Source organism: Lethenteron reissneri, chromosome 5 (genome assembly GCF_015708825.2).
Source record: "Lethenteron reissneri isolate LAM-NWPU_2019-01 chromosome 5, ASM1570882v1, whole genome shotgun sequence".
Classification (NCBI taxonomy): domain Eukaryota; kingdom Metazoa; phylum Chordata; class Hyperoartia; order Petromyzontiformes; family Petromyzontidae; genus Lethenteron; species Lethenteron reissneri.
In genome coordinates this window covers 3,509,654-3,537,636 of record NC_083783.1, presented here as the reverse complement: position 1 = coordinate 3,537,636, position 27,983 = coordinate 3,509,654, and the positions used below count along the sequence as shown (strand labels likewise).

Here is a 27,983-nt window from a genome sequence, read left to right as displayed (position 1 = left end):
ACCACGGGGTGACCAGCCCCTCCCCACCCAGCCCCACCCCTCCCTCCCCCCACCCTCCACACCCAGCCCCTCCCCACCCTCCCCTCCCCACCCAGCCCCTCCCCACCCAGCCCCTCCCCACCCTCCCCTCCCCACCCAGCCCCTCCCCACCCTCCCCACCCAGCCCCTCCCCACCCTCCCCGACCCACCCGGCCCCTCCCCACCCTCCCCACCTTCTCCTCTCCACCCAGCCCCACCCCTCCCATTTTTGGATGCACGACGGACGGACACAATAATCCCCTGTGGGCTGGTGGAACCAGGTGGTTCCTACCAGTAAAAAGTAGCTAATAGCTCATCGGGGCTTACCTGGTAAAATAAACATCGTTTATGAAATAAACATAGTTTCTTTTTAGTTCTACATATTTTTTTTCTATCGGGATTTGTTTACCTTTCCTATACTTTGCACTCGTCTCGTGTTTTTGTGTTGTTATTGTGACTGTATCACCCGCCGCTACTGGACATCTGTGAAGAAAGAGCTTCATAGCTCATCGGATTCTCGCAGTAAAAATAAATATCCTGATTCTGATCAGCACGGTGACGGCGATGAGTCTGATGGTCGTGATGACGATGATGAAGGGAATGATGATGACGGTGATGAAGACAATGACGATGATGACGACAATGATGAAGACGATGACGATGATGACGGTGGCGATTCCGCATGCCCCGTCCGTCCCTGTGTGCCAGGCCGCGCGCAGGCAGCAGCTGGAGGGACAGCGGGAGGGCTCGCGGGCCGAGGTGCAGGCGCTGCGGCAGCACCGTGACGTCCTCGCCGCCCGGCTGCTGGCGCTCGTGAGTGACGCTCGGCCCCCCGGCGCGCGCCGGACAAACACACCGGTCCACCGGGGCCGCTCGGGAGATTTGAAGGAGAGAGAAAGGGACGCGGGGAATTTTCAAACATTTTCACATCATCAAGGGCGCAGTATTGCAACTACTTCTTCTTGGTTCTTTCGGTAAAGTCACGTAGAAGGGAAGTAATACAATAATAAAAATGAAACTTAATAAAATAATTCTCACGACGTTTCGGCCACAACGCAAGCAGCCATCCTCAGGTGAAGACCAGGTCTGTCGGGGAGACAGCGTCTGAATGAATTATTTTATTATGTTATATTTTTATTATTTTATTACTTCCATTCTACGTGACTTTACCGAAAGAACCAAGAAGATGAATCCCTGCAGTCACGAAAGCTTTAAATCGAAAAATTACACTACTTGTCGGTTCGGGCCAAGTGACGGGGCGCCTGGTATGCGGGAGGCCGTGGGTTGGTTCCCGACCCTGACGCCTGTAATTATGGAGTGTCTCTCTCTCTCTCCCATGGTCGTGTGGATTTTTCTCCGGGTCCTCTGGTTGTCCCCTCCACATTTAGAATAAACGTCACACGTTTAGAGTATTTGCCTGCTATACATTTCCACGTGATAAGCCACTTTGTTGAGCTATTACACTGGTCAACACACTTTTTCTGGCATAAGGTATTCCAACGGTATTAAGGTAATTTTGGGGTGCTGATTCCAAATCAGTTTTTGTCTATCACATCAGGTTTTTGAGATATCAAATATTGCATTTTCAATAAAAACTGCAGAAGAAAAATATTAAATAAATGTGGATATCTACATAAAATGATATTATGAACACACTATCCTAAAAATACAGCACCATATTTTAACACTAAAGCAGTCACTGGCTCGCAACAACTTGCAATCATAAGTGACAGAGTTAATTTCGGGTAAAATCAATGAAAATGGGGTATGCCGATAGCATAAAAGCGAGATGTGATAGAGCAAATCTGAGATCAGATTTGGAATCAGCACCCTGAAATTAGTCTAGAACAGCTGCAAAAGTCCAGGCCAGAAAAAAATGTTTTTTTTGTTGTTGACCAGTGTTATAGCCCTTTTTCAGAAGCCACCTGGCCACAAATGAATGCTCAGTGAAGTGGCTCATCACGTCGAAATCTATAGCAGCCAAATACTTTAAACGCACGTTGATTATACGCAGGTTTAGGGGTCGGGATCGAACCCACGAGCTCCCGTATGCGGGGAGGGGAATCGTACCCAGGGGCTTGTTGCCGTTTGATCCGCTCTAGCAATACACGGCACGTGAGCGGATGTAACAGGAGGCAGACGTCGTCTTGTGTAACTCCCTCGTAGCTCCCGTGACCCACGCCTGCTGCTGCCGCTGTGTCCGCCCCCCCCAACCGCCCCGCCAGGCTCAGTCCCGCCAGGAGGCGCAGGCGGGCGCGGCGGACGCGAGGCAGAGCGCGGCGGAGTGCCGCTCGCGGTTGGACGCGCTCAACGAGCGAGCGGGCCGGCTCCACGCCGAGTCGCGCCGTCTGGAGGCCCAGGTGGGCGCCGCACAGAGCTCCCTGGAGGCGCTGAGGGCACAACGCGCGCAGCTGGAGGGGCGCCTGCAACGCGGAGCCCGCGGCGGTGCGTACGCGCGCTTGCTTGCCTCCCCTAGGTTGACTCGGCCTCGAATGAGTACCTGGTGCGGGCGTGTAACAACATTGCCGCTGGGGAGACAAAGGCGGCTGGGGGTGGTGCTGGCCACCCACCCCCTCGTGCGCCGTGCCAGCCTTCATAGGTGCTCGCTAACAGCACTTGCCTCAAAATGTCTTTTCAGACTATATGGGGATCTTTGGTTTTGGGATGCATATACCAGTCATCTCAATGAACCCATACCACCTGGGTTTGTCCCGAGAACCTTAGACAGTCCACGTGGGAGCCCTCTATCTGCACCTAGCCTGGCACACGCGCCACGGCGACATCGCCACCACTTGGCCAACGGCAGCGGTTGTTGTTGTTGTTGTGTACATGGCGTGTGCTGCTTGCATGACCACGCGGCGGTGACGCGGTGGTGGTGACGCGGCGGTGGTGACGCGGCGGTGGTGACGCGGCGGTAGTGACGGGGTTGTGGTGGTGATGCGGTGGTGGTGACGCGGCGGTGGTGACGCGGCGGTGGTGACGCGGCGGTGGTGACGGGGCGGTGGTGACGGGGTTGTGGTGGTGATGCGGTGGTGGTGACACGGCGGTGGTGACGCGGCGGTGGTGACGGGGCGGTGGTGACGGGGCGGTGGTGACGGGGTTGTGGTGGTGACGCGGCGGTGGTGACGCGGCGGTGGTGACGCGGCGGTGGTGACGCGGCGGTGGTGACGGGGTTGTGGTGGTGATGCGGTGGTGGTGACGCAGTGGTGGTGACGCGGTGGTGGTGACGGGGTTGTGGTGGTGATGCGGTGGTGGTGACGGAGTGGTGGTGACGCGGTGGTGGTGACGGGGTTGTGTCGCGGGCCAGGCGGAGGCCTGGACTCGCTGGCAGCCGAGGTCCATTGCAGGAGGGCGGCCGTGCAGAGTCTGCGCGAGAAGGTGGAAGCCATCGAGCTTCAGATCCAGCAGACGCAAGCTCAGCGGCAGGTGCGTGCGGCGTGCGAGGTGTGCGTGCGACGTGTGCGGCGTGCGAGGTGTGCGTGCGAGGTGTGCGTGCGAGGTGTGCGTGCGAGGTGTGCGTGCGACGTGTGCGTGCGACGTGTGCGTGCGACGTGTGCGTGCGACGTGTGCGTGCGACGTGTGCGTGCGACGTGTGCGTGCGACGTGTGCATGCGACGTGTGCGGCGTGCGTGCGTGCGAGGTGTGCGTACGGCGTGCGAGGTGTGCGTCCGTACGAGCGGTAGTGAACCAGTTAGCACGCTACGCCACGAACTCGGCCACCCAAGTTGCTCGCTAACAGCCCTTGCCCCAGCCGTCTGTTAAATACTATATGGGGGATCTTTGTCTTTGTGTATGGGTTTATATGTTCTCCCCATGTTCTGTGGGTTCTCTGATTTCCTTCTATAAGCTAACAAAACAACCATACACACAGTGGCAGCATCGCTCCCTCCTGCAAATAATTGGCCGAACACTCCTGGATAAAGAGCCTTGAGACTCTGTGAGGCTTTGCGGGGAAAACACGAGCAGTTTAAAAATAAAATCGGGTCATCGCACATCCAAGTGATGTCCAGGATGAACCCCGCTTAGCTCTGACGAGATCGAGCTCAGTGTGGGGGCGATGCGATCGTAGCGCCAAGCACGGACACCGATCATCGTGTTGCGTGGCTGCTAAGAGCCTGATATTGCCACCTCGCTGGTATTAATATTCCTTAGAGCAGCGGCAGCGGCGGCGATGGCAGCAGCAGCTGCCAGTCCTCTAAGCGCTGTGATCCATCTGCTGACACAAAACTTACCTGGATGGATTTAGCCCCGTGATCTCATGCGAACATTACTGTACCTCCGATTAGCACGGTTGGCTACGTGCGGTGGGAAAGCAGTTCAACGTACTTGCACACAGACTTAGAGTACTACCGCCATCTATTGGTAGAAGTGATTTTTTGTATGAATTCTAATCATTTAAACTCTCATTATTTGCCATCAGCCATAACGAGAATTGCTCTCTGCTGATGGCGTCGGTGTCTGTTCCGAGACCCGCGGTAACACGAACTGTGCCCCGGGGGGTGGACAATCCCCGCGTCTCCTCTCGGTACCCCGTCCCCCTTTCCCACGTCCCCTTCACGTTGTCCACCTGCACAGGACCCGCCGTCGGCAGCCACCGCCACGACCGCCAGCGCCAGCTCCAGCGCCAGCTCCCGCGCTGGCTCCGCTGGCCACGCAGGCTCCGCCCCGGCGTTCCAGCCCCCCGTCGCCATCGTCCCTCCCTCCCTCGCGCCGACGCCGAGCAACGCGAGCGGCGCTATCTCCTCCTCATCCTCCTTCTCCGAGCAGCAGTGGCAGAAGCAGCAGCAGCAGCCGCAGGAGCAAGGCGGGGCGTGCGTGGCAGCGTGCGACGCGGAGGAGTGGGGAGGCGGCGGTGGGGGAGGTGGCGCCTCCCAGCCCGACGTGGGCTGGGCACGGTTCCCGGAGTTCGGAGACCCCCGCCCGGCCCAGCCCAGAGCCGGGGTCGCCAGGAGCAGAGGCTCCCAGTCGGAGCGGCGCACGGGGCCGCACGGGGGTACCGGCTCCAACAGCTTGTGAGAAGAGACGCACGCACGCACCTACCATCGCCGGCGGCACTGTTGATCACAAGCAGCTTGCGAGGAGAGACGCACGCACGCACCTACCATCGCCGGCGGCACTGTTGATCACAAGCAGCTTGCGAGAGACGCACGCAGCTACCATCGCCAGTGGCACTATTATCACAAGCAGCTTGCAAGAAGAGACGCACGCACGCACCTACTCGCACGTGCAGAGACATCGCCAGCGGCACTGTTGATCACAAGCAGGCCAGCGGCACTGCTGTCACACCAACGCCATCGCCGCCGCCGCCCGCGTACCGGTGGCAGTGTTGGCACATTGGCAGGGGACAAGTTCTGCATCGCGCTCTCGCCGTTACCCCATGATCTCGCTAGCGGCGGCACGCAAAACTTCCCCCGGCTTTTTTTTTTTCTTTCTAGATTTTAAGCTTTCGTGACTGCAAGGATTCATACTCTTAGGTTTTTTCGGTAAAGTCACGTAGGTAAAAAATGAACCTAAATAATAGAAATAATAATAGAAATAATAATAGAAATAAAATAAAAATCACGACGTTTCGGAGGCAACACAAGTCTCCGTCATCAGGTGGGACCGTCACAGCCAGATTTACTGTCTCACTTATTTAGCTGTGACGGTCCCACCTGAAGACGGAGACTTGTGTTGCCTCCGAAACGTCGTGATTTAAATTTCATTTCTATTATTATTTCTATTATTATTTTATATTTTTATTTTTTTACCTACGTGACTTTACCGAAAAAACCTAAGAGTGTGAGTATCCCCCGGCTTCACCGCCGTCACATGACGAACGTCACTCTCGTACGGCAGGGTGGGTGAGCGAGCGCCCGCCCTCTACCGTGTAGACCGATGGTCACTTGAGGTCGAAGAAGGGATCTTGGAGGTAGCTCTGCAACATCCTCTTCTGCGGGCCATCGACATGACGACACGATGGGTCGCGCTGCTGCTCTGCGAGATTTCCGAGTGGACTACTCCGACTCGGAGCGTCGATCGCGACACAAATTCACGAGAACAGACGAGACGACGGACGGCACTTTGTCGTGCGCTCCTTGTGTGCCACGTCCGTTGTTGTTTGTTGTTCTCAGTCTGGAGCGCAACATCCCGAGTTTCCCCGCGGTGGACGGGTCCCACGGGAACGATGGGAAACCCAGCGCAGCCTCGGCCTTCACTCCGCAGGCCCCCTCGGCCTCCGCCTACTGCCCGGTGAGAGGACAGACACGGTCCGGCCCGGCCGGCTCGCGCGCTAACTCGCGCTAACGCGCGCTAACTCGCGCTAGCTCGCGCTAACTCGCGCTAGCTCGCGCTAACTCGCGCTAGCTCGCGCTAACTCGCGCTAGCTCGCGCTAACTCGCGCTAGCTCGCGCTAACTCGCGATAACTCGCGCTACCTCGCGCTAACTCGCGCTAACTCGCGCTAACTCGCGCTAACTCGCGCTAACTCGCGCTAACTCGCGCTAACTCGCGATAACTCGCGCTACCTCGCGCTAACTCGCGCTAACTCGCGCTACCTCGCGCTAACGCGCGCTAACTCGCGATAACTCGCGCTAACTCGCGATAACTCGCGCTAACTCGCGCTAACTCGCGCTAACTCGCGATAACTCGCGCTACCTCGCGCTAACTCGCGCTAACTCGCGATAACTCGCGCTAACTCGCGCTAACTCGCGCTACCTCGCGCTACCTCGCGCTAACGCGCGCTAACTCGCGCTAACTCGCGCTAACTCGCGCTAACTCGCGCTAACTTGCGCTAACTCGCACTAACTCGCGCTAACTCGCACTAACTCGCGATTCGGCGTTCGACGCGAATTTGTGTTCGTGCCATACTTTCAGATTCTCATTCTCACATCACGCTGCTGCTGTTTTTTGTTTGCTTGGATTTCCGTTTTTCTCCATCGCTGTACTTTTATTTTGTATTTGTCTTGCTGCTGTCGTTTCGGTGACGACGCAGGTCACTCGTGCAAATGACAACATCCTGGTCTCTTCAGTGCTGGTGTTGGTGGTGATTGTGGTGATTGTGATGGTTGTGATGGTTGTGATGGTGATGGTTGTGATGGTGGTGATGGCGGTTGTAATAGTGGTGGTGATGATTGTGATGATAGTCATCTTGGTGGAAATTATAATGGCGATGGTGACTGTGTTGGTTGCGACGCTGTATTTGGCGGTGGTGTGGCTGTCATGGTGGTGGTTGTCGTGGCGATTAACGGTGACCGCTACTCCCCTAACACCACCGGTGCTCTCTCTCCATCCCTGCCCGTCTCTCCCGCGCGTGCCCAGCTGGGCTCGTGCGTGCGCGCCGTGGCGCTCTGCCGATTCCAGGCGGTGCAGCCCAACCACCTGGCGTTCTGCACGGGAGACGTCATCTCGGTGCGCGAGCGCCAGGACCTGTGGTGGCTGGGCGAGGTGGCAGGCCGCTCGGGGTGGTTCCCCAAGTCGTACGTGCGCGTCACGGACGGGGACGCGGCCGCCGTGCCGCCACCGCTCCCGCCGCCGCTCCCGCTCCTCGCCAACGGAGCCCGGTGGGTGTGAAGGCGGTGCGACTGCACCGCGGGGACGGTGGAGGGTGGGGGCGGGGTGGTCGGTGCCACGGTGTGTAGAGACTCGCGTAGAGACCCGTAGCTCTTACATAGAGATGCACAGAGTTATACGTAGGCCGTAGACTCGCATACAGACCCATAGAGGCCATAGACTCGGAGAGACCCATACACTTGCAAAGAGAACCATAGAATTGAACTGTAGACTCACGTAGAGATCCGTAGCTCTTACATAGAGATGCACAGAGTTATACGTAGGCCGTAGACTCGCATACAGACCCATAGAGGCCATAGACTCAAGAGAGACCCATACACTTGCAAAGATAAACCATAGACTTGAACTGTAGACTCACGTAGAGACCCGTAGCTCTTACATAGAGATGCAGAGTTATACGTAGGCCGTAGACTCGCATACAGACCCATAGAGGCCATAGACTCGGAGAGGCCCATACACTTGCAAAGAGAACCATAGACTTGAACTGTAGACTCGCATAGAGATCCGTAGACTTACATATAGACCCACAGATCCACCAGTTGCATAGTATGTCTGGATGTCTTTTTAGCTATGGGAGGAAACTGTGCAGGGGGAGAACGCACGAACGCCACGCAACAAGGCACCCAAGTTGGGGATTGAACCCAGGCCCTTCTCGCTGTGAGGCAGAGCCATTAGCACTGCGCCAACTGCTGCCCCATGTCGTGTTGGGATTCGAGTTTATTTGTGTGCGTGTGTGTTTTCACATCTGCCAGTCATCTAAGCCAGTCAACCCATGGCACCTGGGTCCCGTGACCTCCTGCCATCGGACGTTCGATACTTCACGTGGCCTTAAAGTGCACCTAGCCTGGCACAAGCGCCGTGGTGACGTTACCGCCACTGTTGTTGTTTCACATCCCTCTGTAAATCCACTGCGAGATGAACTTGCATAGTTACGCTTCGGTCATCGTTAGAGCCGGGGGGAATTTTTGGCAAAGATAATTCCTCACCAAAGATGAAGAAGTACGCAAGGAAGCATGGAAGGAGGTGTGCGTGCTTGGACGGCCGGTGGGTCGAGACTGGCGACGGAACAGCAGGCAGAGGAAGGAAATGCAGCGCTCCGAGAGGCGACGTCCGCCGCGGAGATGGAGCAACTAAATCGTCGCGCGCGCGCACGCCGACAGCGACGTGGATTTGCTGCTTCGCGACGCCGTGGGAGCTGGGAGATGGATGTGGGTTGGCGGCCACTGGACCCGGAGAGGTGGCGACGGCTTGCTTTGGGAAACCGTCTTCGTTGTCGTCGAGCAGTGGAAAGCCTGTGGCCCCCGCCCGCACCGCCCCGCTAACATCGCTAACATCGCCGCGTTGTGTCCCCCCCCTCCCCAGGAGCCAGAGGGGGACGTGCGCGGCGAGCGAGGAGGAGGTCCGGCGGGAGGGCAGAGAGGCTGCAGTGCCGTCAGGTGACCACCACCACCACAACCACCACCACCACAACCACCACAACCACAACAACCACCACCACCACCACAACCACCACCACCACAACCACCGCCACCACCACCACAACCACCACTACAACCACCACCACCACCACGACAACCACCACCACCACGACAACCACCACAACCACCACCACCAAAACCACCACCACCACAACCACCACCACTAGCACCCAGGCACTCCATAACAAACCAACCACTTGACCCGTCCGATTAGCGCGCTGCGCTTCGAACCCGGCCAATTACTCGCTCACGACCACTAACAGTGGTGAGCATTTAACCTGTCCTAGGCCTCCCCGTGGTCGACTCGGCCTTAAACGGGAACCTGGTGCGGCGTGTCAACATCAACTCTGCGAGACGGTTTCTGTGGCCAATTTGATGATTCTTTAAAGATTTTGTGAGGTCAGTTAATAAGATGTTAACTACCTCGCCTGGTATGCAGGAGGTCATGGGTTCCACCCCGACTTTGACGCCTGCTGTATATTTGGAGTTTGCGTGTCTCTCTCCCAGTGTGGATTTTTCTGAGGGTTTTTCCCTCCACATTTAGAATCAACATCACGCGTTTCAAGTATTTGGCTGCTATAAATTCCCACACAAGCCACGTCGTTGAGCTATGTAGCTCAGTCGGCCTTACCTGACAAGATAAAAATCGATTAGTTTAATACTTTGGCAAAGTCTTTGTCACAAGACTCCCCCACCACCCAACGCAGCCAAACAGCCGAGCTGAGTGACAACCCTCACAACAAGGGTGAGTCATTCAACATTCAGCCGACTATAGTAATAGGTTTTTACCCTTTCAACTGGTACAAAACTGACACCTTTATACAAGGGATCATTTGCAATAACCACAACACAAGCAGTCAAAATGCAAACAAAACGAAACAACTCTGATAATGATAAGCACTGTCCTTAAAGTTGATTGGTCCACACCCGAGACAGCTTTTCTTAGAGCCTAGTCTCCATTGGTGTTGGACCAGATGACGCCAAAATGCGTACAACTTAAAAACAGCGCACTATCAGAGTATTGAGAGCTCGGGGTAAGCATTAACACTATGAGACCTCCTTTACCAGTGGAAAAATATAGTAATAGGTTTTTATTACTATATTGGCGTCATCTGGTCCAACACCAATGGAGACTAGGCTCTAAGAAAAGTTGTCTCGGGTGTGGACCAATCAACTTCAAGGACAATGCATATCATTATCATTATCAGAGTTGCTTCTTTTTGTTTGCATTTTGACTGCTTGTGTTGTGGTTATTGCAAACATGATCCCTTGTATAAAGGTGTCAGTTTTGTACCAGTTGAAAGGGTAAAAACCTATTACTATATTTTGCCACTGGTAAAGGAGATGTCTCATGGTGTTAATTCAGCCGATTGTTGTTGACGACATGGACCGGGCTTGGGTTGTGGCGAGGAGGGCGACGACGGCCGATGGATCGCAGCGAATCCCCGGGGAGGGAATCGAATCTGTGGTGGAGGCTGAATCGGTTTTGGTACCCCCCCCCCCCCCCCCCCCCCCCCCGAGTAAATCGAGATTTTTTTAATCCTTTATATTAAGTTTGCTTGCTTAGGACCGTGCAAATCTTTCGGTCGTTTTTTAACCCACTTCCCGTGATCCAATCGAGCTGACATTTTCCACACAGACTCGTTGTGCGTGACAATTAATGTTCGTGACAATTTTTTTTCCTAAATTTTACACTTTATAGGACAAAAATATTATATTTAATTACCAATTGCTTAATGGTGCAATGCAATCATCTGACCCATAGGTGGCAGCCATCTCAAGCCAGAGAACGAGAGGACTCTTGCCGCCACGCATATAAAGGATTTATAGTGAAAAACTTTGTTTTTACGGGTTATACTTATTTTGTCTCAATTTGTCCAGATTCGTGGAACCACTCCAAGTCGCGGCCGTACACGAGCATCCTGAGGAGAGGTAACGGCCGCCTCAACCTGTGCCCCCCCCGTCCCGGCCGCTGGCCTCCCCCGATTTTGATGTCACCTCCCGGATTCCGCCGTGACTCTGTGTGTGCGTCGCGGAGAATTGGCGGCGGCTCTGGTACTTCCGCGGCGCTGTGAAGCAGTTCCGCCGGGACCACACGGAACCACGGAACCACGTTCAACGTGGACAGATTCCAGCCCCGAGATCTAAAAGTCTCAAGTTGCATCGTCGTGTGGAGAACATCGGGTGGGAACGTACTGCCCCCCCACCCACTGTGTGGACCAGAGGTCAATTGAAGGCATCTCAGCGGTAGTTCCGTGATGTCCGCTTCCGTGGGCCGTTGTCTAATGACAGGAGTTCAGAACGGGTGCTCCATCTCATTACGCCACGCCGGTGTTGGCACAATCGGGATGAGATTGTCGAAAACATTAAATGTGCCGTTGAGCGTTTTGTTTTGGGCTCGGCTGATGACGATTTTGTGTTTCAGTCTCCAAGCCAAAGGCCCCTGCTCCTCCAGTCCACAGACATGAGAGTACGTCCACACGCGCACACATGTGTACACACGTCCACGCGCACACACGTACACACACGTCCACACATGCACACGCGCACACGTCCACGCGCACACACGCAAAGACAAAAGTCTACCGTGTAGCCTTAGCAAGTGCTGTGAGCGAGCACCTTAGAAGGCCGGCACTACGCACGAGGGGGCTGGCAGCCAGCACCACGCCCAACCGCCTTTGTCTCCCCAGTGGTGATGTTTACACACCGCACCAGGTACTCATTCGAGGCTGAGTCGACCTAGGGGAGGCCAAGGACCGGTTCAGATACTCGTCACTGGTGATGGCCGTGAGCGGGAATTGAATTACTCAATTGGGGATCACACACACGAAGCAAACGGCAACATCGCCCACGACTGCAAAAACTTGGCAGGACACTCCTAAAAAAGTCTTCAGACTCAGTGAGGCCTTCCTTTTTGATCTACACCGTTGCCTCTGCTGGCTTCTGTGTCTCTCTGCAGAGTGCGCCGCGCTGTTTGACTACACGAGCAAAGAGGCCGGCGATTTGTCCTTCCTGAAGGGCGACATCATCACGCTGGTCAGTAAGAACGACAGGGATTGGTGGACGGGGACACTCAGCGGCAAGACGGGTCTCTTCCCGAGCAATCACGTGGAGGTGCTGACCACCAAGGTGGGTGTGTGTAGCAGAGATGGGACAAAGTCATTGTTATGCAAGTCCAAGTCGAGTCTGAAGTCATCAAATTCATGACTCGAGTCTGACTCGAGTCCAAGTCACATGACTCGAGTCCACACCTCTGGTGTGTAGGGTGGTGGCGTGGGGGCAGCGTGTTTGGGGGGGAAACGATTCTCTCGACTCTCTGGTCCATACCCGGTCAAAACAAACACAACTCCATGGGGCAGTGGGGGGGGGGCTACTCCCCTTCATTCTTCTGTCCCCTTCGCGTGGTTCTGCCGCGCCGGAATGGATGTTTGCGTTTGTTTTTTGTTTGTTCTAGATTTGAAGCTTTCGTGACTGCAAGGATTCATATTCTTAGGTTTTTTCGGTAAAGTCACGTAGGTAAAAAATTTAAATTAATAAAAATAAAATAAAAATCACGACGTTTCGGAGGCAACACAAGCTTTAATTTTACATTTTTGTATGCCGTTGTTGGAACCCCTCGGTGTGGTATGCCAGACCCAATGTGCTGCTGTAAAAATGATCATAAAAAATACGCTCAACTCAAATCGTCATCACACCCTGGGCCCATCGTCGCTCACGCTGCCTCGTCCCCCTTTCCCTTCAGGCCGGCGAACCGTCGGCACCGTCGTCGGCACCGTCGTCGGCACCGGCGTCGGCACCGGCGTCTGCACCGGCGTGCCCCATCGGCAGCGCCGGTCGCGGCGCGGACACCACCGCGTCGCGGCCCGGGGGCCCGTCGGGCCGCAGCGTCGTGGCCCTCTACGACTACTGCGCGCAGAACTCGGACGAGCTCTCGTTCGTGCGCGGCCAGAGCATCGGCGTGACGCGGCAGGCCCACCCCGACTGGTGGGAGGGCGAGGCCGGCGGCTTGCACGGCCTCTTCCCCTCCAACTACGTCAGGGAGCTCCTCCCGCCCGAGTCGTCGCTCTGAGTCGCGATCGTCGCGGCCGCGCGCCGAGCCGCGTTTCGCACGCCCCGGAACCCGCGATCCGAGGGGACGCGCAGGGTTCCATTTCATCTGCCGGTCGGGCAGTTGTGAAGGAATGGCGCGAGTTTCCTTCACCGGGGTGCGTCCTGCCCCCAACCACCCCGACCTTTGCCGATCCGGCAGTACGAATACCCGCACGGTAAAATTGGATCGGCAGGGTCCAGTGTGGGGCCGGATAAAATGTGGGCAAGCCCGCCTCCCCCTCCGACACGCCCCGGTCAACGTGGGAGTCGATCAAATTGTACCCACGCGAGAGTTGCCTCCCGCACGACGGGCCCTCCCATTGCCCATCGACGCGCGCGGTCGCAGGGCGGCGCCCTTCTTACGCTTTCCTTCGGCGCCTCGCGGGGACTCGCGAGGCGCACGGACGTCCGAACGCGCGACCGGCCCGTGTGCGTCTCGTGTCTGCCGCTCTCTCATTTATCTCTCTGCGGCCGAGTGGGCCGAAGCTCGGCGGGCCTCTCCCAAGGGCCGTCGTGTGCCGCGCGTTGGTTCGAGGAGCCGCTCTCAAGTCATTGCGGCGTCTGCCACGAGTCCCAGGGGTGCACCGTGCGTGCCCCCCCACCCTGCACGGGGGCAGGGTGACAGGGGTCACCCGGGTGACAGGGGTCACCCGGGTGACAGGGGTCACCCGGGTGACAGGGGTCACCCGGGTGACAGGGGTCACCCGGGTGACAGGGGTCACCCGGGTGACAGGGGTCACCCGGGTGACAGGGGTCACCCGGGTGACAGGGGTCACCCGGGTGACAGGGGTCACCCGGGTGACAGGGGTCACCCGGGTGACAGGGGTCACCCGGGTGACAGGGGTCACCCGGGTGACAGGGGTCACCCGGGTGACAGGGGTCACCCGGGTGACAGGGGTCACCCGGGTGACAGGGGTCACCCGGGTGACAGGGGTCACCCGGGTGACAGGGGTCACCCGGGTGACAGGGGTCACACGGGTGACAGGGGTCACACGGGTGACAGGGGTCACACGGGTGACAGGGGTCACACGGGTGACAGGGGTCACCCGGGTGACAGGGGTCACACGGGTGACAGGGGTCACACGGGTGACCCGCCGTAGGAGGTGGTGTTAAACGAAACCTACAGCCTTGCTTCGCTCCACTGCTGGAACCGGGTTACCCCGACTCCGTGGGGGTTATTTGGTCATCTTGGTTTGGCGACGGTTGGGGAAGCGTGGATATGGGAGCGTATAAGTACAGAACAAGAAAGGCTTTTTCTGCACTGCCCTGTTTGCCCACCACGTGGCCCAGCCCATAGTGGCTACGGTGCACGGTGGGTGCGGGTACGTGACCGTCTCAGGCTTTGAGGTCTGTTAAGGTCGGGCCCATTCCAGGTGACCTGCAAAAGGGGGAGAAACGCGTGCGTTGCAATGACTTTAATTTGCGTGCGTGTGTCGGGCAGTCTCAATGTTGTGACAGAAGGAACCAGGTACCTCCGATGGATGGTCAGTGGTGAGCTCTGTAATGACCTGTGATGTATGTTCACCTCGCTGTTCTTATATATATATGTGTGTTATTTTGTTAAACTCTTTGCATTCCTCGAGTTGGGAAATGCTGGTGAAATCAAAACAGAAATGTGGGGTAAGGGGTAGGTGGTAGATGAATGTGGGGAGTTGATGGGGGGGTGGGAGGCAGCTGAAACCGGCGCGGTGTGACCGGCAGTGAATAACACAAGAGACGCAGTAAAGCCGATTCAAAATATTTGCAGCGGGAATGAAATACTCGCACTAATGTAAAAACTAAAGTTATTGAACGTTAAATATTAATATAATAAACCTTTCCATCAAAAGCTTGTGCCCACAATTTATTTATCACTTTCGTTGCGTGTAAAAAAAAAAAAGACAAGAAACATGTCTGGTGATCATGATTCACTCCACCAAATCCACCCTTGCAGAGACTGTGGGGGTGGGGGGGGGAGCACAAGGTGGTGTGGTGGGGGTCCTCCAACCCATAGAGCGAGGGCCCCCCCCCCCCCCACAGAAACCCCGCAGGCTGCCTGGACACGGGGAGAACACGAGACTCGGCCCAGCAAAGGACTGTGGGTTCACGACGCTGCTGCTGCTGCTACTGCTGCTTGGACTGGGCTGTGTGAGAGACGGCTCCTTGCAAGAACTGCCGGAGACTAGCACTTGCCCCAGCAGCCAGCGAAGGCTACACAGGGGACCTTTGCCCGTGGCTTGGGAGAGTCCATCTCATCTCGCGACCAGCAGCAGGGATCGAGGAAGGCTTGGAACGGAGCGACTCCGTCAACGGGACGGACAGAGCCGCGTGGCGTTTTTGCGGTTGTGCCGGTGCTTCGTGTTGTTCGGCACGATGTCCGACGTTTCGCTCCGTGTGCTGGGGAGCTTTTCAGGAACGGATGATGAATGTGGTGCAGACCCAACATCGTTCCACGTGTGATGCGTGCTATGCAGAACAAGTGCCATAGGTTAATCCTGACGTCACATCCGACACGTCTCAAAGGCCCATACACCTCTCGCACGCCTCATAACGTCTCTCAAGAGTCCAGTAAGTCATGACGGCTCTGTCCATCACGTCACTCAAGTTCACAGTCCCATCGAGTCTCAGACGTGCAGCACGTCTCTCAAATGTTTTACCAGCACAGAAGTACATTACGTCCATCAAGAGTCCAGCATGCCATCAAGTCTCTCCCTGTTCGTCACATCTCTCAGCGTTCATCACAGCATTCAAACTGGTAGGAACCCACTGGTTCCACCAGCCCACAGGGGATTATTGTGTCCGTCCGTCGTGCAGGGAGGGGCTGGGTGGGGAGGGACGGGCTGGGTGGGGAGGGAGGGGCTGGGAGGGGAGGGTGGGGAGGGGCTGGGTGGGGAGGGTGGGGCTGGGTGGGGAGGAGCTGGTCACCCCGTGGTGCCCTTATAAAACTCAACATTTAACCTACTCACGCCGGCTTGTGCCCGCCCTCACAGTCGGGCATATTTGTGGAATACACCACGCCGCCGTTGACCCTGGCCATTGACCGAGCAACCCAACGTTCCTACCAGCTCCCTCCGCAGGAATGTGTTAACATCTCTCCCTGTTCGTGACGCCTCTCAACAATCCAACACGTCCCTGGCGTCACCAAGCGGCAGCGTCCCCCTCAAGCAAGCGCGGCGGCCTCGTCCCCTGCTCCCTCGGTACGCTCCGGCGCGCGGGGCAGCGCTGCGGGCACAGCGCAGGAGAAGTGGAGCACGTCGCTGCTGCGCAGCAGGGCGCTCTCCTGCACGCCCAGCGGGGTGCCGAGCGCCGACACGAGGAGGCTCAGCAGCTCGAGGTCGCAGGCGCGCAGCACCGCGGGGAGCCGCTCCGGGCGCGAGAAGAGGCGGAACCGCGCGGGCCCCCCGCACGCGGCGCCCAGCCCCAGCAGGAACCTCTCGCGCAGCTGGGCGCGGGCCGCCTGCTCCCGGCACACTAACGAGGAGTGAGCCGCCGAGGAGGAGCAGGAGGTGCCCGTCTCGTGCGAAGAAGCGACGCGGTGCAGGGCGCGGAAGCGCGCGGAGTTCGGGTCGAAGCCTTTGCCGCCGTTGGGGCCGAGGGGCAACCTCAAGACGGGGACCGGAGTCGCCATGCGGTCCGTGGCCGTCCCTGGTGGTAGCACGGGAGGGGGGGGGGGGGAGATTTCGCGTTGTGATCCAGGCGAGTGCAGCGGTCAAGTGCTGCGGCCCCTGGCTACCCGAGTTCGATTCCCCGCTCACGCCCACCAAGGCCAGCGACGATTGTCTGAACACAGCAGAGGTTCGCAAAACGGGTTTTGATTCCTTACCCGTACCCGGCCGCACCAGGGTCGCAAACATGTACCCGTACCCGGCCGGGTAGGGTACGAGTATCGGGTATCCGATTGCGACCTCTGGGATGAAGCCATATTGCAGGCGCGGGTGGGTTGATTCTAGGAACTTGAATTATGAGAAGAGACAAGACGTTGGGAAATGAGTGACAGTTACTCACCAGTGACTCACGGCCTACCCGTACCCGGCCGCACCAGGGTCGCAAACGGGTAGCCGGGTATCGGGTAGGGTATCGGGTACCCGGTTGCGACCTCTGGAACAGTCCCTGGGAATTCCTCCCCTAGGTCGACTCTGCCTAAATTGAGTTGTGCTGGTAGCCCTGGTGCGGTGAACATCGCCACGAGGAAAACAAAGTTGGACGGGCGTGGTGCTGGCTACCCACAACCTCGTGCGCTGTAGGACTTAATTGTTAAATCTCGATTTAAAGCTTTCGTGACTGCAGGGATTCATCTTCTTGGTTCTTTCGGTAAAGTCACGTAGAATGGAAATAATAAAATAATACAAATTAAACATAATAAAATAATTCTCACGTTTCGGCCACAACGCAAGCAGCCGTCAGGTGAAGAACAGCCGAAACGTCGTGAGAATTTTTTATTATGTTTTATTTGTATTATTTTATTATTTCCCTTCTACGTGACTTTACCGAAAGAACCAAGAAGAATTAATAGTTGCTGCTTGCTGGCAGCACTTGCTCCAGCAGTCTCACACACGGGGGGGGGGGGGGTGGGGGGGATCTTTGTCTTTCGTTATCATTGTTGTTTTTGGACGAGTTTGCCGGGGAAGGCGAGTTTTTCCTCATCCCATCAGCCCCGCGGCAGCATTCCTTCTGGGGCAGTGCACAATATTATACTGGTAGGAACCTCCTGGTTACACCAGCCCACAGGGGATTATTGTGTCTGTCGTGCAGGGAGGGGCTGGGTGGGGAGGGTGTGGAGGGGCTGGGTGGGGAGGGTGGGGAGGGGCTGGGTAGGGAGGGTGGGGCTGGGTGGGGGGTGGGAGGGTGTGGAGGGGCTGGGTGGGGAGGGGCTGGGTGAGGGGTGGGGCTGGGTGGGGGGTGGGGCGGGGGGTGGGGCGGGGTGGGGCTGGGTGGGGCTGGGTGGGGGGTGGGAGGGGTGGGGCTGGGTGGGGAGGGGCTGCTCACCCCGTGGTGCCCTTATAAAACTCAACGTTTAACCTACTCATGCCGGCTTGTGCCCGCCCTCACAGTGGGCCATATTTGCGGAATACACCACGCCGCCGTTGACCCTGCAGGCCATTGACCGAGCAACCCGACGTTCCTACCAGCTCCTTCCGCAGGAGGGATGCGTTCAGCAGCATCGCACTTAGCACGAGGGCGAAGAACCCCGACTGGTTTCGACATTAGTTGTCTTCATCAGCACCATGAACACACAACAAACAGGGGCCCTTCCGTTACTCCACTGCTAGACGCCGTTGCGGGTCGATTGACCATACTTCACCACGCTGGTCAGTGCCGGTTGGCGCGTAGAAGTTCGCCGTTTAAATTTCGATTTAAAGCTTTCGCGACTGCAGGGATTCGTCTTCTTGGTTCTTTCGGTAAAGTCACGTAGAAGGGAAATAATAAAATAATAAAAATAAAACATAATAAATAATTCTCACGACGTTTCGGCCACAACGCAAGCAGCCGTCCTCAGGTGAAGAGGACGGCTGCTTGCGCTGTGGCCGAAACGTCGTGAGAATTATTTCATTATGTTTAATATTTTTATTATTTTATTATTATGTTTTATTTTTATTATTTTATTATGTTTTATTTGTATTGTTCTATTACTTCCCTTCTACGTGACTTTACCGAAAGAACCAAGAAGAAGTCGCTGTTTGTACCGAAGGCCGAGCCTTAGGCCTAGCCGCTCCGTCAACGACACGCACTGACCAGCGCGGTGAAGTATGGTCAAGCGCCCTGCCTGCCCCCCTGCACACTCACCGCTCGCTCGCTCGCTGGGACTCGCCCTGCCTGCCCCCTGCACACTCACCACTCGCTCGCTCGCTGGGACTCGCCCTGCCTGCCCCCTGCACACTCACCACTCGCTCGCTCGCTGGGACTCGCCCTGCCTGCCCCCTGCACACTCACCGCTCGCTCGCTCGCTGGGACTCGCCCTGCCTGCCCCCTGCACACTCACCGCTCGCTCGCTCGCTGGGACTCGCCCTGCCTGCCCCCTGCACACTCACCGCTCGCTCGCTCGCTGGGACTCGCCCTGCCTGCCCCCTGCACACTCACCACTCGCTCGCTCGCTGCCCCCTGCACACTCACCTCCCGCTCGCTGGGACTCGCCCTGCCTGCCCCCCTGCACACTCACCGCTCGCTCGCTTGGGACTCGCCCTGCCTGCCCCCTGCACACTCACCGCTCGCTCGCTGGGACTTCGCCCTGCCTGCCCCCTGCACACTCACCACTCGCTCGCTGGACTCGCCCTGCCTGCCCCCTGCACACTCACCAATCGCTCGCTGGGACTCGCCCTGCCTGCCCCCTGCACACTCACCACTCGCTCCTCGCTGGGACTCGCCCTGCCTGCCCCCTGCACACTCACACCACGCGCGCTCGCTGGGACTCGCCCTGCCTGCCCCCTGCACACTCACCACTCGCTCGCTGGGACTTCGCCCTGCCTGCCCCCCTGCACACTCACCGCGCTCCGCAGTCGCTGGGACTCGCCCTGCCTGCCCCCTGCACCATCACCACTCGCTCGCTGGGACTCGCCCTGCTGCCCCTGCACACTCACCGCTCGCTCGCTGGGACTTCGCCCTGCCTGCCCCCTGCACACTCACCACTCGCTCGCTGGGACTTCGCCCTGCCTGCCCCCTGCAACACTCACCAGCTCCGCTCGCCTGGACTCGCCCTGCCTGCCCCCTGCACACTCACCACTCGCTCGCTCGCTGGGACTCGCCCTGCCTGCCCCCTGCACACTCACCGCTCGCTCGCTGGGACTCGCCCTGCCTGCCCCCTGCACACTCACCACTCGCTCGCTGGGACTCGCCCTGCCTGCCCCTGCACACTCACCGCTCGCTGGGGCCCCTGCACACTCACCGCTCGCTCGCTGGGACTCGCACTGCCTGCCCCCTGCACACTCACCACTCGCTCGCTCGCTGGGACTCGCACTGCCGCGGGAAAGAGGCCCTCGTCCAGCGGGGGATAGAGGAGGCCGGGGGAGGGGGTCTCCTCGCCGCCTTCCGCCGCGACTCCCGCGTGCTGAGACCCCACGTGGGCGGAGGAGTCATCACGTGGGAGGAGGAGTCATCACGTGGGAGGAGGAGTCATCACGTGGGAGGAGGGGTCACCACGTGGGAGGAGGGGTCACCACGTGGGAGGAGGAGTCACCACGTGGGAGGGGTTCTGTGGGGAGCGGTGGCGCAGCGGTTAGCGCGCTGCGGGTTCGACCCCTGCACACAGAGCAGAGTTCCAATTATCCCTCGCGGCCACTAACATCACGTGACGATTACTACCTGGTGCGCTCCTTTTAATTTTACACGTAAGGGGCCGTCCATAAATGACGTCACGCGATTTTTGACGATTTTTGACCCCCCCCCCTCGTCACACGGCGTCACAAAGCTCTGCCCCCCCCCCAAAAAAAAAACATGATTCAAATCGCTTTAAACTGTTGTCATTGTAGTGCGTATTTAATGTGGCGCTGCACTCTGATGTTGTAGGAGAAAACATTTATAAAAAAATTAACCCGTAAAAACAAAGTTTTTCACTATAAATCCTTTATATGCGTGGCATCGGGGCGGCGAGCGTCCTCTCGTCCTCTGGCTTGAGATGGCTGCCACCTATGGGTCAGATGATTGTCTGGCAGCATTAAACAATTGGTAATTAAATATTTTTTTTTCCTAAACAGTGTAAAATTTTGGAAAAAAGTTTTCACGAAAATGCATTGTCACGCACAACGAGTCTGTGTGCAAAACGTCAGCTCGATTGGATCACGGGAAGTGGGTTAAAAAACGACCGAAAGATTTGCACGGTCCTAAGCAAGCAAGCAAGCGAACTTAATATAAAGGATTTAAAAAGCCTATTTAATTAAGTAGAACGTGTTGTCTATATTTATTTAAAGTTGCGCATTTTGATGTGACGTCACATTCCTCACCCCCTCCCCCTCGTCACACATCGTCACAAATGTCTGACCCCCCCCCCTAGGTGCGTGACGTCATTTATGGACGGCCCCCCACTTTGCGCAAGAGCGCAGAAGCGTGGTCACCACATCTACCACGCCTCCATATAAGGAACGAAACAGGTGGACTTCTACACAAATCTGGCTGTCGTCTGATGAAGCTAGTTGTAATTACTGGCGAAACGTCGTACTCAGATTGTAAATGTTGTGGCTTGGCTCTCCAACACACAACCAGTTAGTGCGGTACTAGTATACTACACTATACACTACATTGTACACTATACACTACATTATACACTATACACTACACTAGTGCTGTACTAGTATACTACATTATACACTATACACACTACACCATACACTACTATACACTACACTATACACACTACACTATACACTAGACTATACACTACACTATACACTAGTGCTGTACTAGTATACTACATTATACACTATACACTACACCATACACTACTATACACTACACTATACACACTACACTATACACTACACTAGTGCTGTACTAGTGACGAATTGGCACGTTCTGTTGACGTGACAACCCTTACTAGTTGGCTGTGTCGGGTGGTGGCGGGTTTTAACGACACATTTATATATTTACGCGATCTAACAAAAAACCCCTCTACTTTTTAATCATCATGTGACGGCAATTGTTTTATGAACCCCGACGGCTATTTTCTTTATTGCTGTACTTTGTTTCCTGTCGTCATTTTGGTGACCCCCCCCCCCCCCCGGTCACTCTTGAACCTGACCTTTCCGTGCTCTCTCGACTTCTCACCTCGTTACAATGAAATCCGCTTGGAGCTGGCAACTCATCACGGGAGGGGTGGTCTTTTGTTGCGGCTTATACATGGTGCTTCAAAAAAATATAAACACTAACACATTCCTGCGGAGGGAGCTGGTAGGAACGTTGGGTTGCTCGGTCAATGGCCAGGGTCAACGGCGGCGTGGTGTATTCCGCAAATATGCCCGACTGTGAGGGCGGGCACAAGCCGGCGTGAGTAGGTTAAATGTTGAGTTTTATAAGGATCACCACGGGGTGACCAGCCCCTCCCCACCCAGCCCCACCCCTCTCCACCCAGCCCCTCCCCACCCAGCCTCTCCCCACCCTCCCCTCCCATCCCCTCGCTCCCCAACCAGCCCGTCCCTGCACGACGGACACAATAATCCCCTGTGGGCTGGTGTAACCAGGAGGTTCCTACCAGTAATATAGGACACACATAGCATTGTTGTAGCTGCTCGCTCGCTGGTTCAGCAGTTCCACTGATGGATTATATTGTTTCCGCCTGAGGACGACCGCTATTGTGTTGTGATCGAAACGTCGTTATTTATTTTATTGTCTACCCTACGTGACTTTACCGAAAGAACCAAAGAGTATGGATTCCAGCTTCAAATCAAGACTAATATAGGACTATCGTTTTTAACGGGAACAGAACGGATAATACTACACTGTAACATGATAACAAATGTCAGGTTAATAGCTTCACAAAGTCAAAATTCATCTTCTTTGTTCTTTCGGTAAAGTCACGTAGAAGGGAATAAAAAAAACATAATATTATTATATTATTACGTGTAATTTTTATTATTTTATTATTTCCCTTCTACGTGACTTTACCGAAAGAACCAAGAAGATGAATCCCTGCATATACTAATAGGGGTTTTCCCCCTTTTTTCTGGCAACAAAACTGACACCTTTTGCAAGGAATCATGTTTACATTAACCACAATACTTGCAGTCAAATGCAAAAAAACAACACTCTGGTAATTTATGCATTGTCTTTGAAACTGATTGGTCCACACCAGAGACAGCTTTCTTTGGAGCCTCGTCTCATATGGTGTTCGACCAGATGACTGGCAAAAGAGGTCCCATGATGAATCCCTGCAGTCACGAAAGCTTTAAATCGAAAGTCAAAAATCCTCAATTTGTTCGCCATCGTTGCCAACGCGTGCCTGGAATCTTCTTCCCCAGGTTCTCTCCAGAGCCCGGAAGTGGCACATTTATTGTGGTGTTGTTGCAAATTCTCAGAAGTGTTCACATTTTACAGGTAGGAACAATGTTCCACACTGCCCACCAGGGATTTATTGTCTGTCTGTCTGTCGTGCATAAATAAATATATAACATAAACAGCTCTTTGATTGGTGGAGACCTACTGCCGGGTACGGAGAGGGGAGGGGCCTAAGGAAGGGGGGAGTCAGGGGAGGGGCCTGAGGGAGGGGGGTCAGGGGAGGGGCCTGAGGGAGGGGGGGGTCAGCGGAGGGGCCTGAGGGAGGGGGGTTCAGGGGAGGGGCCTGAGGGAGGGGGGTTCAGGGGAGGGGCCTGAGGGAGGGGGGTCAGGGGAGGGGCCTAAGGAAGGGGGGGGTCAGCGGAGGGGCCTGAGGGAGGGGGGTCAGGGGAGGGGCCTAAGGAAGGGGGGAGTCAGGGGAGGGGCCTGAGGGAGGGGGGTCAGGGGAGGGGCCTAAGGAAGGGGGGGGTCAGCGGAGGGGCCTGAGGGAGGGTGGTCAGGGGAGGGGCCTAAGGAGGGGGGTCAGGGGAGGGGCCTAAGGATATGGGGGTGGTCAGGGGAGGGGCCTGAGGGAAGGGGGTCAGGGGAGGGGCCTAAGGGAGGGGCCTAAGGGAGGGGGGGGGGCGATAGTTCAGGGGGCTGTCTGCCTGGCTACCTAAAGTCAAGTTATCTTGTATACATACAGGTAGGAACAACAGGTTCCACACTGCCCACCAGGGATTATTTGTCTGTCTGTCGTGCACGAAAGCACTGTCCAACCAAGTTCCTACCTGCCCACTCCGAAGGAACGTGTTATACAGGTAGGAACAGTAGTTCCACACTGCCCACCAGGGATTATGTGTCTGTCTGTCGTGCATAGCCCCGCCCTCGATTTGTATTTCATAGAGCGCTTCGGGCGGGCTCAGCACCACGTGACGCGCCTCCCCACGCAGCTTTTGCCGCGTGACACGGATCGCACGAATGCGCTGTCCAACCAAGTTCTGACCTGCCCACTCCGAAGGAACGTGTTCAAGGGAGACCCGGCCAGCAGACAAATCAAAGCATTCCACAATTGAACAAATGAGTAAAAACAAAATATCCAGAGGCACGTTCAGTTCAATCGACAAGGCACTTATTAACAACATGAATTACAGATGGTGATGGTAGCGAGGCTAATTTGAACTTTTTCGTGTGGACCATGTTAAAGAGAGAAAAAAAATTAACCCGTAAAAACAAAGTTTTTCACTATAATCCTTTATATGCGTGGCGGCTAGAGTCCTCTCGTCCTCTGGCTTGAGATGGCTGCCACCTATGGGTCAGATGATTGCGTGCCACCATTAAGCAATTGGTAATTAAATATATATATTTTTTTCCTAAAAAGTGTAACATTTTGGAAAAAAAATTTCACGAAAATAAATTGTCACGCACAACGAGTCTGTGTGCAAAATGTCAGCTCGATTGGATCACGGGGAAGTGGGTTAAAAAACGACCGAAAGATTTTCACGGTCGTAAGCGCGCAAGCAAGCAAGCAAGTGAACTTAATATAAAGGATTTAAACAAAAACGTTTAAATCACTTGAGCACACAACTCAATTGACTCACGGCATTAACGAGGCGCGTGCCAGTAGCTTGGCTCATGAACGACGCCTCGGGACAATGGGCGCGCGTGCAATGAGCGAATCTTCGCTCTGATTGGCTCCCGATGATTGGCCTGCAGGGGAAGATGGGAGGAGGCACGTGCGCGTAATTCTGTCACGTGATGTGAGCTACCTCAATGGACTCTCAACATCTTTTTAAAAATCCTTTATATTAAGTTCGCCTGCTTGCTTGCTTGCGCGCTTACGATCGTGCAAATCTTTCGGTGGTTTTTTTTATTTAAATCCTTTATGAAATCCTTTATATTAAGTTCACTTACTTGTTTGCTTGCGTGCTTGCTTAGGACCGTGCAAATCTTTCGGTCGTTTTTTAACCCACTTCCCGTGATCCAATCGAGCTGACATTTTGCACACAGATTGGTTGTGCGTGACAATTTATTTTCGTGAAAAAATTTAGCAAAATTTTACACTTTTTAGGAAAAAAAAATTATATTTAATAACCAATTGCTTAATGCTGCCAGGCAATCATCTGACCCATAGGTGGCAGCCATCTCAAGCCAGAGGATGAGAGGACTCTAGCCGCCACGCATATAAAGGATTTATAGTGAAAAACTTTGTTTTTACGGGTAAATTTTTTGATGCAGTAATTTTAGCTGTGCCGGTCCCACCTGATGACGGAGACTTGTGTTGCCTCCGAAACGTCGTGAATATTTTTATTTGATTTTATTTCCATTATTACTTTCATTAACGTTTAATTTTATTTTTTTTACCTACGTGACTTTACCGAAAAAACCTTAGAGTATGATTCTCAACATACTCATTTGGGGGTCGTGATTGCGTCTATGAAGCCCGAGCGCGCGTGGCTGGGCTCGTTAACGGAGTCTCACGCAAAATAGGAACGAGCGCAGGAAGCGCCACCCATCCAATTAGTGACTCATCATGCTGATTGACACGCGATGATTGCCTTCTCTCTCGGACCCCTATGATTGGCCAGGGATGGGAAGGCAAACCCGCGTGATTGTTCCACGTGACGTGCGCTCCCTCGTTATAAAGGAGGGAGCAGACGGCACACCGCATCTGCTCTTCACGGGGTTGACTGTTTTTGTAAGTGGTGAGTGGGGCGGGCTACATTGCTGTAGGAGTTGCTGTAGGAGTTGCTGTAGGAGTTGCTGTAGGAGTTGCTGTAGGAGTTGCTGTAGGAGTTGCTGTAGGAGTTGCTGTAGGAGTTGCTGTAGGAGTTGCTGTAGGAGTTGCTGTAGGAGTTGCTGTAGGAGTTGCTGTAGGAGTTGCTGTAGGAGTTGCTGTAGGAGTTGCTGTAGGAGTTGCTGTAGGAGTTGCTGTAGGAGTTGCTGTAGGAGTTGCTGTAGGAGTTGCTGTAGGAGTTGCTGTAGGAGTTGCTGTAGGAGTTGCTGTAGGAGTTGCTGTAGGAGTTGCTGTAGGAGTTGCTGTAGGAGTTGCTGTAGGAGTTGCTGTAGGAGTTGCTGTAGTGCCCCCTTTCCAGACCATGTTGGGTGCATGCTCGTTGTCTTTTTTTTCATACTTTTATTTCACTTTCTGCGTTGTTAGTTTTCTTTTTTAGCTTTTAAGGATTAATGTCTTCGGAGGTACTAAGCCGAACAAGCTGACGTTTTCTACACGCACTCGCCGCGCATGACAATTCAATATTTCCTTAAAGCCTGTCCCAGGTCTTGTACATTTTGCGCCTTTTATTGCGTTTTAACAATCCATGTAACCTTCCATTTTGCCATTTTTATGCAAGCCAGCCACTTGTTAAAGACACAAAATTTGAATAATTTTGGAGTCGAAGTTTTATATAGCAAATAAAAGCATGCATTAGCTTTTTTACCTAAATTCTCCCTTTCCAACATCAACAATGGGCTCTTTGTTTGAACAATATATTAGCCGGGTTGATCTCCCTGTAATTTTTTAAAACTGTGTTCTGTACCTTAATCAAAGCCTCACCTGCCAAAATTCTAGCTGAATCTCTTATGTTTTAAAAATGGATTCGTAGCATTGGGCCGCACAACTTCCGTTTCATTGACCTGAAATCTGAGGGTTGTATGGCAGAAGCTGGAAACCCTTTCAAGTTTGAAACGCGGTTAATGGGAATTCTCAAATAAATTTTACCTGTCCTGCCACCTATTTTTTTTTTATCTAAAGAAGGGTCTAATTTGACCCCTTTTCAAACAGTGCTGTCATAAATTTCTCCACTCTGATATGATGCAACACCTAATGACCACTGCGTTCTAAAAAAAACCTCCGCTGTTAATTTTTTTGGCCAAGATGGTTCTTGCTTGGGCGATCTGCATATGCAAACATGGTTGCCTTGGATTATAGGGTTAATCTGGTTTCCCCACACTACCTTAACCAAACTGCTTCTGTTCATATGACCCGTTTAGGTCGCCTTCAGCCAAGTCTCTGGATCCTTTATTCAAGCTTTTCATTGTTCGTGGAAAGAAAAGGTATTTGTGCTACTGCAATTTGACACGTGCATCCCTCTTGCATTGCCCCACTGCATGATGGTCTACTGTGGCCGAGTGGATCGAGGTTTGTGGAAATGGGCCATACTCTATCCTGCTGTTTGATGTTGGGAGAAATGTGTGTGTGTGTGGGCATTTAGTTTTGATACTCTGCCAACAACAATGAGCACGCACGCTTGTGCTTCAAGGACTAATTGTTAATTGATCAGCGGAGAGTTCATTGTGTTGCGCACTTTTTGTTTTAATATTGATTCCACAAATTTAAATCTTAAAAACGGTAGTAATTTTGACTCGGATTAGGTTTATGTTGCATACTTGCCCAAAGATTTAAAACCTGCTTTAACGGCATGTCAAATGTCTATTGCACGCTATTTGGTGCCTATTTTTCAGCCCTTCCGAAGTATTTTAATGTCCAAATTTTAAGACGCGAATGGTACAGTGAACTACAGTTACTACTGAACTGTAGTCCTGATTCTGTTTTTAAATCCTTTATATTAAGGTCGCTTGCTTACGACCGTGCATATCTTTCGGTCGTTTTTTAACCCACTTCCCGTGATCCAATCGAGCTGACATTTTGCACACAGACTCGTTGTGCGTGACAAATAATGTTCGTGAAATTTTTTGTTTCAAAATTTTACACTTTTTAGGACAAAAATATTATATTTAATTACCAATTGCTTAATGGTGCAATGCAATCATCTGACCCATAGGTGGCAGCCATCTCAAGCCAGAGGACGAGAGGACTGTAGCCGCCACGCATATAAAGGATTTGTAGTGAAAAACTTTGTTTTTACTGGTTATACTTGTTTGTAAATGATAGCAAGGCAGGAATACTTGG

At 54.3% G+C, this 27,983-nt stretch overlaps 2 protein-coding genes and 1 long non-coding RNA gene across 6 annotated transcripts in view; 2 read left to right on the top strand and 1 right to left on the bottom strand.

Moving 5' to 3' along the window:
- The window catches only part of LOC133351389 (intersectin-1-like), a 34,691-nt gene extending 20,917 nt beyond the window's left edge, over positions 1-13,774 (top strand). The window contains exons 7-17 of the mRNA XM_061566545.1: positions 727-831; positions 2,244-2,463; positions 3,326-3,444; positions 4,594-5,030; positions 6,132-6,249; positions 7,317-7,558; positions 8,931-9,004; positions 10,928-10,978; positions 11,472-11,516; positions 12,006-12,175; positions 12,789-13,774. Of these exons, the coding sequence (XP_061422529.1) occupies positions 727-831; positions 2,244-2,463; positions 3,326-3,444; positions 4,594-5,030; positions 6,132-6,249; positions 7,317-7,558; positions 8,931-9,004; positions 10,928-10,978; positions 11,472-11,516; positions 12,006-12,175; positions 12,789-13,115 (1,908 nt within the window). The 3' untranslated portion in view covers positions 13,116-13,774. The remainder of the gene's footprint in view (positions 1-726; positions 832-2,243; positions 2,464-3,325; positions 3,445-4,593; positions 5,031-6,131; positions 6,250-7,316; positions 7,559-8,930; positions 9,005-10,927; positions 10,979-11,471; positions 11,517-12,005; positions 12,176-12,788) is intronic.
- Positions 13,775-14,177: 403 nt separating this feature from the next.
- Positions 14,178-20,475, bottom strand: LOC133351685 (gem-associated protein 7-like). Of its 4 annotated transcripts, none has more exons than XM_061567107.1 (2): positions 19,995-20,475; positions 14,178-16,759 (listed from the first exon to the last, which is right to left on the bottom strand). In XM_061567107.1, the coding sequence occupies exon 2, from the start codon at positions 16,740-16,742 to the stop codon at positions 16,275-16,277; it is 468 nt and encodes a 155-aa protein (XP_061423091.1). In that variant the 5' UTR covers positions 16,743-16,759; positions 19,995-20,475; the 3' UTR covers positions 14,178-16,274. The 4 variants fall into 4 exon arrangements, with proteins under 4 accessions (XP_061423091.1, XP_061423082.1, XP_061423098.1 ...); XM_061567098.1 differs by having other exon boundaries at positions 20,040-20,475; XM_061567114.1 differs by lacking the exon at positions 19,995-20,475 and adding an exon at positions 18,948-19,014.
- A 604-nt stretch (positions 20,476-21,079) lies between these two features.
- LOC133351758 (uncharacterized) lies at positions 21,080-27,954 on the top strand. The gene is made up of 3 exons (XR_009756220.1): positions 21,080-21,195; positions 27,065-27,127; positions 27,856-27,954. It is a non-coding gene; the product is annotated as an uncharacterized LOC133351758 (long non-coding RNA).
- Positions 27,955-27,983: the final 29 nt, after the last annotated feature.